This window comes from Nematolebias whitei, chromosome 3 (assembly GCF_014905685.2).
Source record: "Nematolebias whitei isolate Nwh7 chromosome 3, NemWhi1, whole genome shotgun sequence".
NCBI lineage: Eukaryota > Metazoa > Chordata > Actinopteri > Cyprinodontiformes > Rivulidae > Nematolebias > Nematolebias whitei.
In genome coordinates, this window is record NC_056500.1 from 50,953,151 (window position 1) to 50,963,278 (window position 10,128).

General features: G+C 45.5%; 1 protein-coding gene across 1 annotated transcript in view; it reads right to left on the minus strand.

Annotated features, from left to right (window-relative positions):
• herc2 (HECT and RLD domain containing E3 ubiquitin protein ligase 2) overlaps positions 1-10,128 on the minus strand; it is a gene marked incomplete in the record, with an annotated part of 472,599 nt that overhangs the window by 140,755 nt on the left and 321,716 nt on the right. The window contains 1 exon segment of the mRNA XM_037698316.1: positions 3,839-4,064. Within this exon segment, the coding sequence (XP_037554244.1) occupies positions 3,839-4,064 (226 nt within the window).

Sequence of the window (10,128 nt, forward strand, 5' to 3'; positions counted from 1 at the left end):
AAGCATTTAGCGACTATCGGGGTGAGGGCCACTGGCCGATAGTCATTCAGACCAGTCACTGTAGAGCTTTTTGGGACTGGGATGATGGTGGCAGTCTTCAGGCAGGTGGGAACTGTCTCCAGGGTAAGTGAGGTGTTAAAGATGTCTGCCAGCACCTCACAGAGCTGATCAGCACATTCCTTCAACACTTTTCCGGGGATGTTGTCTGGGCCAGTTGCCTTGTGCGGATTAATCCTCCTGAAGGTACTCCTTACTTCTGCTGAGGTCACGCTGAGATGCTCTTCATCCGGTGGTGAGGTGAGTCTGGTGCTGGCTGGTCTGTTCGGGTCTTCAAAGCGTGCATAGAACTTGTTTAGGGCATTAGGCAGAGATGGGTCTTTGGGGCATTGTTCACTCCTTCCTTTATAATCTGTTATGCACTTAATGCCCCTCCACATGCTCTGAGGGTCTTGTGAGATGAATTGACCCTCGATCCTCTGTGCATATGTGCCCTTGGACCTCTTAATACCAGCAACCAGCTCTTTTCTTGTCCTACTCAGCTCCTCAGTTTCCAGACCTGAAGGCAGTGTTCCTGGCTTCCAGCAGAGTACGCACCTCTGCATTCAGCCAAGGTTTTCTGTTTGGGTAGCTTTTAACATTTCTGATAGTGGAGACGGTGTCAGTACATGTACTAATGTAACCCAGAACTGAGGATGTGTATTGGTCAAGATCAAGCGAACCTTTATTTTCAGCAGCTTCTCTGAAAACCTGCCAGTCTGTTCGATCAAAACAATCTCTCAGTATGGGGCCACTGGCCTGGATCCAGCATTTAACTTTCTTTTGTACCGGTCTGGAGCGTCTCAGCGGGGGCATGTAAGCAGGAGCCAGGAAGATTGAGATGTGGTCTGACAGTCCTAGGTGGGGGCGGGGTTCGGCTTTGTATGCATCTTTTACGTTCGTGTAAACACGGTCCAGCGTGTGGTCTCCACGTGTCGGAATTTTCACATGCTGATTAAAGCTTGGGAGACAGTCCTTTAGATTCACGTGGTTAAAGTCTCCGGCTACTACGTAAAGAGCCTCGGGGTGTTTGTTCTGCAGCGAGCTGATGATATCATGAAGCTCCTGCAGTGATTCATTAGCATTAGCGTCCGGAGGAATGTAGACGACAGTGATGAAAGTCACCGTGAACTCTCGGGGTAGATAATGTGGCCAACATTTCACTGTTATTTGCTCCAAAGCCTTCAAGCATGAGCTATTTACAACAGTACAGTTCGTGGACCAACTTTTACTCACGTAAATGCATACTCCGCCTCCCCGTGATTTCCCCGTTAGCTCGCTGCAGCGGTCCGCTCGAAAAAAAAGTCTGTCATCCAGCTGGAAGACTGTGTCCGGCGTTTCGCTTGTAATCCACGTTTCCGTGAGGCAAAGCACCGCACACTTCTTCATCTCTTCTGAGTCGTCCGCTCTCAGACGAAGTAAATCCACCTTGTTGTCCAACGAGCAGACATTCGACAGAAAGAGAGACGGCATGGGGAGTTTATCGGCTTTAGCGTTAGCTCGTAGCCTCACCATAACCCCCGCCCGGCATCCTCTCCTCTTAAGCCGGGAGCAGCGCTTCCTCTTCTGCCCGCTGGAACGCCTCTGCTGCAGCTTCCAGGTTAAGATCTGCATTCGGCCGAGCGTAGTTTTGAGTTTGTTGCTGATTTCTGCTATATTTCGTGGCAAATCCGCTCCTATTCTCATCAGTTCGGTTCGACTATAGTTCACACGCATAAATCGCGTGGAGTCAGGCACAGAGTCAATATCAAAACTTCTAAAAACTGGGATGGTACCGGGAGCCTGTGAAGCTGCAACTGCTCTGAGCGCGGCCATCTTGGCATTGATATTATGGTTTAACATTTGACTCTAGTGCGCCCCCTGGATTATTCCAACAAATATATCTCAGTGAAATATCATCCAATATGTAACAGATTTACTGTGCATGATCAGTGAGCACTTCTAGACACATTGGTATTGTTCTTTAACATTTGACTATATTGCGCCCCCTAGATTATTCCAACAGTTATATCTCAGTTATACATCATCCAATCTGTACCAGATTTATTGTGCATGATCAGTTAACTATTCTTAACACATCGGTATTGATGTTTAACATTTCACTCCAGTGCACCCTCTATATTATTTCAACAGTTATCCATCCATCCATTTTCTTTACCCGTTTATTCCATTTTGGGTCACGGGGGTCGCCGGTGCCCATGTCCAGCAATCACTGTGCGAGGGGCGGGGTACACCCTGGACGGGTCGCAAGTCCATCACAGGGACACATAGAGACAAACAAGACAAACAACCATTCACTTTCTCACTCACACCTAGGGAAAATTTAGAGTTACCAATCAGCCTAACATGCATGTTTTTGGTCTGTGGGAGGAAACCGGAGCACCCGGAGAAAACCCACGCCTGCACGGAGAGAACATGCAAACTCCACCCAGAAAGGCCCCTGGACCGGGGTTTGAACCAAGGACCTGCTCGCTGAGAGGCAGCAGCTCTACCAGTTGCGCCACCGTGCTGCCCATTTCAACAATTATATTTCAGTGATGCATCATCTGATCTAGACCAGATTTTTTTGTGCTTCATCAGTGAGCACTTGTAGATACATTGGTATTGTTGATTCATGACTTAACTTAAGCCTGGCCCACTCAGAGAAGAAACTGATGGTTATTGGGTGTCACTTCCAGCTTGGCATTGTGTAAGATATAAGATAGAAACCGTATTCGATAACTGTTGAAATATGCATATGACATGTTGAAAAGCCTAAAGGAAGTCCTTTACAGTCTCGACAAAACAGGAAGTGACTAACTCCTGTCTGGAAGGTTGGATTTTAGCCAAACTTGTAAGGCTTTCAGCAGGACTCATACTGATATGGGTGGAAGGTGAATGCAAAGATTCGGCATAGGCACACCCTGGTGGACGCATGCAGCAATGGCATGAGAGCGTTCACCGTGGCGACTGGGAGGCGTTGCTGGAGTTCCCGCAGTCGCAGATGATGTTGAAGTTTCGGCAAATGCGCACCCTGGTGAACGAGTGCTCCCACTGTCGCCGTAAGGCCGGAGTGGCACTTTGCTGCGAGGGCCTTCAATGCTGCTTGCAGCTTTAATTCATTTTTGTTTTTTAGGTCAAAGTGTTTTATATAACACTCCTGAGTTAAAATGTTGCTGATCAATTTGAATTTATTATTATTTATTGATTATATTTTATTTTTCAGTATCAAATGGTCAAAAATATTTACAGTTTAAAAAATTTAAGTTTTTTTTTGTTTTCAAGCAAATTGATGCACTTTAAGTTGTTTCTGTTACAGACTAAAAAACAATGTTAATAAAGTTATTCTTTGTTGTACGTTGATCTATATTATTATTTTTTTTAAATTTAATGGTAATAAGGACACAATTTTATGCAGAGGTGTACTTATAACAATTTTATTGACAAATTATACTATTTACAGTCGCGGCGGAGAGTTGGGGGGCGCAAAATGTTTATGTCTTCCTGGGAGGGTGTAACAGAAAATAAATGAGAAGCACTGGCCTACATAGTTATGCAACTTTTTTTTATTTATAAATTCAAGGCTTTTCCAAACTCCAATTTAAAAATTCCCAGCTGATTTTGGGGCTTTTTCTTGTCATCTATCTTTTAAAGTTATGATTAAATTTACATTTTTCCAAACAACTTTAAAATTCAAGTGTTAATATGTACAATATGCTATGTTCCCACAATGTTATTTTGCCAAAGATTTAATAGATGATTGCTGTACTTGGTACTTTAGTTTACAAACACACACAAAAGCACAAAACGGTGAAAGAATTACCTAAGTATGAAGCTCCAAGGGAGTCTCTGGCTGTCTGGAAAAGGACTGGCTCATGAACTGAAGGTGTGGTCACATCCACAGTAGTCCAGGCCACGCTGTGTGAGGAGCCACATGCCACCCGAGTGATCTTCTGTCCCTCCAGACCCTGAACCAAGGTAGGTTTCCTGTTCACTGTGGTGGTGCCATTGCCCTGCTGCCCATGGTCATTGTCCCCCCATGCATACACCTTAGAAACACAGAGTAATAGTGACTTTTCATTCGGGTAGTTTGAAATAAAAACAGTCATCACTGTTAAGAAGCCTGGCAGGCTCAGAAGTGGAAACTTGAATAACGCTCCCACTTTTATAGGAGACCACATTTCTGTGACACAAACATGAGATGGAGAGATACAAAATGGCGAGTCTTCATCTGATCACATTTACCAGTCGGGAACTGACCCCCTGATAGATACTGCTTATGAGATCAGGCAGCATAAGAGGTCAGTCTCAAGTAAACCTGCTCCTGCTGGTCACAGGACTGAAGCTGTAAAATGTGGAAGTGGTCAGTTTCAGCCAATGAGAGGAGACCTGTTAAAGATAAATTGGACCGGAAGACATGGAGTCTGAAGAGAAGAATCATTATGCTTGTGTGTATGACTTGTGTGTGAGTGCAACTTTTTCTTTTTTCATAACCAGAGGAAGGAGGTGTCTGTAACCTTATCCTTTATGTAAAAATCATATGAATCTATGCAATTCTAGCTGGTGCTCTTTGCAGTGGTTGCTGGCCAATAGAGGGCGCAAGGGTGTCACCCCACCACTCACCACATTACCTTGAATAAGACATAAAAAAATTAAAGAAAAATGAAATATCCATCTATCCATCCATCCATCCATCCATCCATTATCTTCCGCTTATTCCGAAGTCAAGTCGCGGGGGCAGCAGCTTGAGCAGGGAGGCCCAGACATCTCTTTCCACAGCCACCTCTTCCAGCTCTTCTGGGAGGATTCCAAGGCGTTCCCAGGCCAATCGAGAGACATAGTCTCTCCAGCGTGTCCTGGGTCTTCCCTGGGGTGTCCTCCCAATTGGACATGCCTGAAGCACCTCTCTTGGGAGGCGCCCAGGGGCATCCTTGCCAGATGCCCGAACCTCCTCAACTGGCTCTTCTCGATGTGAAGGAGCAGTGGTTCTACTCCCGAGTCTATCCCGGATAACTGAACTTCTCACTCTATCTCTAAGGGAGAGTCCAGCTACTCTGCATGGAAAACACATTTCAACCGCCTGTATCCGCGATCTCATTCTTTCGGTCACTACCCAGAGCTCATGACCATAGGTGAGGGTAGGAATGTAAATCGACCGGTAAACATAGATCTTTGCCTTACAGCTCAACTCTCTCTTCATCACAACGGATCGGTACAGAGTCCGCAATACTGCAGATGCTATACCAATCCATCTGTCAATGTCACACTCCATTCTTCCCTCACTCATGAACAAAACCCTGAGATACTTGAACTCCTCCACTTGAGGCAGAACCTCACCCTCGACCTCAAGAAAGCAATCCACCCTTTTCCGGTTGAGAACCATGGCCTCAGATCAGGAGGTGCTGATTCTCATCCCAGCCAATTCACACTCGGCTGCAAACCGCTCCAGTGAGAGCTGAAGATCACGGCACGATGACGACAACAGGACCACATCATCTGCAAAGAGCAGAGATGGAATCCTGAGGCCATCGAACCGGAAACCCTTTGCCAGCTGGCTGCACCGAGAAATTCTGTCCATAAAAGTTATGAACAGAATCGGTGACAATGGGCAGCCCTGACAGAGTCCAACTCCCACCCTGAAGGGGTCCGACTTACTGCCGGCAATGCAAACCAAACTCTCGCTCCGCCTGTACAGGGACTGAACAGCCCATAACAACGGACCTCCAATCCCATACTCATGGAGCACCCCACACAGTGTATCCCAAGGAACACGGTTGAAGGCCTTCTCCAAGTCTACAAAACACATGTAGACTGGATGGGCAAACTCCCATGACCCCTCAAGGACCCTAGTGAGGGTAAAGAGCTGATCCAGTGTTCCACGGCCAGGACGGAACCCGCATGGTTCCTCCTGGATCTGAGGTTTGGCCAAGATGAGACTCGCTTCTCCAGTACCCCTGAATAGACCTTACCAGTGAGGCTAAGGAGAGTGATGCCCCTATAATTGGAGCACACCCTCTGGCCCCCCTTTTTGAAGAAGGGAACCACCACCCAAGTCTGCGAATCCAGTGGCACTGCTCCCGATGTCCATGCGACGTTGCAAAGTAGTGTCAGCCAAGACATCCCCACAACTAGGGGTGGGCGACATGGCTCAAATTTAATATTGTGATATCCTGATGCATGCTCAATAATCCAGGTAGAAAAATCTAAAAAAGTTAAATCTGGTCCTCTGGACATTCAAAAAAACAAAACAAAGCAAAACAACAAAAAAAAATGTAGAAACGTTTCGTCTTTCATCCGAAAGACTTCCTCAGTCTGGCGTGCTGTATTTTGTTCAGTCTTATAAATGGCACCTTCTTAGAGTGGATCAACCAGTTTTGCTGCTGACAACCAAAACCAGCTGCTCACATGATCAAAAAGGACCATCAGCCTAACGATGGATCATTAGCACACTGATGGCTGTTTACTATTCACAGAGGGCTAAGTGATACTAGCAATAACAGCATTGTAAGAGGGGGTAAGGTAAACGCCCCTTGTCTGTGAAGCTGCTCTGCAGCAGCTCAGGGTGTACGCTGGAGTACGAAGTCTGAACCCTCTGTGTACAGTACACGCGTACGTACGCATGAACGGACGTACGCGGGAGTACACTGTGGGCTTAAGAGACAGACCTGTGCGTGTTTGTACCGGCAGTTTAGAGTGGGGGAAACACAGCCCGCACTGGCAGCTCAGAGCTGAGTGGGGAGAAAAAAAAAAGACGAGTGTCAGCTTAGAGCGGGGGGAGGGAGAAACATTTGAGTTGTCTGTATCTGCAGTTTAGAGCTGGATGGAGAGACAGCTGAGCTGTGCGTCGTTTGTTTTTAGCTTTTTAGCAGGCTAGTATTGCGCGCAGCTAATTAGCATCACACCAGTACCAACAAGTGGAGGGGAGGTGCGCAGTTCGGTTTGGTCATTCGGCATGCTCGGTTCTGTTAAGGGGCGGGGCGCCCTGACGTATTAAATCATGAAATTAGCAAATCATGATATCATTTTTTTGTCAGAGCAAGATATTGTAGATGAACATATGCATGATATATATTCATAAATTAAACGGGTTCTTTCATTTTTCTGGACTGTATAATGTGCATTGAATTTAATAAAATGTGGACGGAAACGTTAATTATCTTTGACTCACCAACGACAGTGGGTCATTTATTTAAAAACGATTTAAACACATCACACATTTACATTAATTTGGCAAAATGATTTCAACAACAACATGACTAATTTAGCAAGCTGTACAATTTTGATTAACCATACGGCGATGGTTGAAAACCTTGCTTCCAGCTGTACAACAGACATTTCTAAAAATATCTGGAATGATTTCTAGCAGATAGAAGAATTTTAAAGATGGGAAATGAAGTTTAAGTTGAGAGAGATAAAGATGGACGAGGGAAATGTTTGTGTCGGCATCAGAACGGCACTCTCCGGTGAGTTCCCAGCTTCTTCCCCAGTACACTTAGGTGGTATAAATCAACTCTTTTACCTGGAGATGTCGTCTCCACGGGTACGGAGTTCCATTTAACACACCCTTTCAGCGTCTCCGTAGGAACAGCTGTGAATCGTCCGAAGTAGCGACGGTATTCCGTCCGACACGGTTCACCTCACGAGTGGACTTCACATGAGTGGAGTCCGTCAGAGTTCCACTCAGAGGTGGAAGATGTCATAATCCCACAATACTCGGAAGAGCTCTGGATCATGTCGGGATTTTCCTGTTTCCCAGCACTGGAGCTGCAACGACTGAAGCCGGAGCCTGAAGCGACTGGTTTGAACTAGGAAGTACCGACATTTAAAGGGCTCTATTTCCGGTTCATTTGGGAGTTTCCTGATTGGTCGTTTCGACCAGACAGGGGTGTGTTTTTGTGACGTAAGAGGTCACTAGGAGTCAGAAAAACAGCAAGAATGTTATGGAACAGATTGAAAATGTTTTTCAGACAGACGAGAGGAATATTTAGACGAGTTGGGGGAAAACAGGTGCCAGCCTCTATATTTACGTCTGAGAGGATTTTAAAAACATGACAGTTCGTTCCAACAACTTGTTTTGCATTTGACTCCAACCTTGGACCAACTTACACTTGCTCATTCAAAGACAGAAAATCAGAAAATGCATAATTACTCTGTAACAGACCTCAACATGATTTCCACTTTGCATGAGGATTAAAAATCAATATTACTGTTTCACAGTTAATTAAAAATGATTAGTTCACTGCAATCATCTAAAAATGGTTTGAACTAAAACACTTTGATTATCAAACATTTGTAAAATAGTAATGATAATAGAAAAGAGAGTGTTCTTTCACTTGATCAATTCAAGAAAGAAAGTCTCAGGATGGGTCAACCTGTATTTCTGGATTCAAATCAATGAAATGACAGTTTCTGTCCCATAAGGTCCTTAAGGTCAGGATTTGACCTCAGGCTTAGTTCACTACAATATTTTTGCCAGTATTATCGTGAACGATATGATATGGCCCAGCCCTACCCACAACATCAAGAGCCTTAAGGAAATCAGGGTGAATCTTATCCACTTCTGGAGCCCTGCCACCTCTGAGCTTATTAACTACCTCGGTGACCTCAGCCACAGTTATGGACGGATCAACCCCAAAGTCCCCCAACTCAACTTCCTACATGGAAGACGTACTGGTAGGATTGAGAAGGTCTGAAAAGTATTCCTTCCACCTCCTGACGACATCACTGGTTGAGGTCAAAAGTACCCTACCTTCACTGAACACTGTTAGTAAAGTGCTGCTTTCCCCTCTACAGTCGCCTGATGGTTTGTCAGAATCTCCTTGAAGCCAACTGGAAGTCTCTATCCAAGGTCTCACCGAATTCTTCCCACATCCGAGCTTTTGCCTCAGCAACAGCCAAGGCTGCAGGCCGCTTGGCCCTTCGGTACTCCTCAGCTTCCTCCAGAGTCCCACTGGCCAACAAGGCCCGACAGGACTCCTTCTTCAGATTGACAGCCTCCCTAACCCGGGGTGTCCACCACCGAGTTCATGGATGGCCACCACAAGAAGCACCGAAAACCTTACGGCCACAGCTCAAGGCAGCTACCTCAACAAGCGATGCGCGGAACATGGCCCACACAAACTCAATGTCCCCCACCTCACCTGGGATGTGGTTAAAGCTCTCCTGGAGGTGTGAGTTGAAGAGCTCTCTGACAGTTTCTTCTACCAGGTGTTCCCAGCAAACTCTCACTACAAGTTTGGGTCTACCGGGTCTGTCCAGCATGTTCCCCTGCCATCTGATCCAACTCACTACCAGGTGGTGATCAGTTGACAGCTCAGCTCAGATTTAAATATTCAGATGAGCAGCAGAAAAATGTTTTCTGTAGACAATGCAGAAAACAAGTCCCAACAAAAGGTCGGCACTACGAATCTTTTTCATAATTTAAAATTATATTTTTGCTATTTCTTGGTGTAACTGGAACCTTGAGTACACAATTTTGTTCCACCTCATGTACCACATGTGATGCAAATGACAATAAAGAACTTTGAACCTTGAACATTGTGCTTAGCAACAGTGACACTGAACTGCAGGTTGAAAAATAAGAATATTAACCTTACCCAATGAACAACTGCAATTTTGATAACCACCAACAATAAATTTAGGAGGTGCTGAGCAAAAAGAAAAACAATGAATGCTATTTGGAGATAGTTTGGATTCAAACTGTCAGATGAGCAGCAGAAAAATGCTTACTGTAGACAATGTAGAAAAAAAGTCCTGACAAAAGGTTAGCACTACTAATCTTTTTCATTTAAAACAGCGCCTTGGCTGAATGCAGAGGTGCGTACCCTGCTGGAAGCCAGGAACACTGCCTTCAGGTCTGGAAACTCAGAGGAGCTGAGTAGGACAAGAAAAGAGCTGGTTGCTGGTATTAAGAGGGCCAAGGCCACATATGCAAAGAGGATCGAGGGTCAATTCATCTCACAAGACCCTCGGAGCATGTGGAGGGGCATTAAGTGCATAACAGATTATAAAGGAAGGAGTGAACAATGCCCCAAAGACCCATCTCTGCCTGATGCCCTCAACAAGTTCTATGCACGCTTTGAAGACCCGAATAGACCACCCAGCACCAGACTC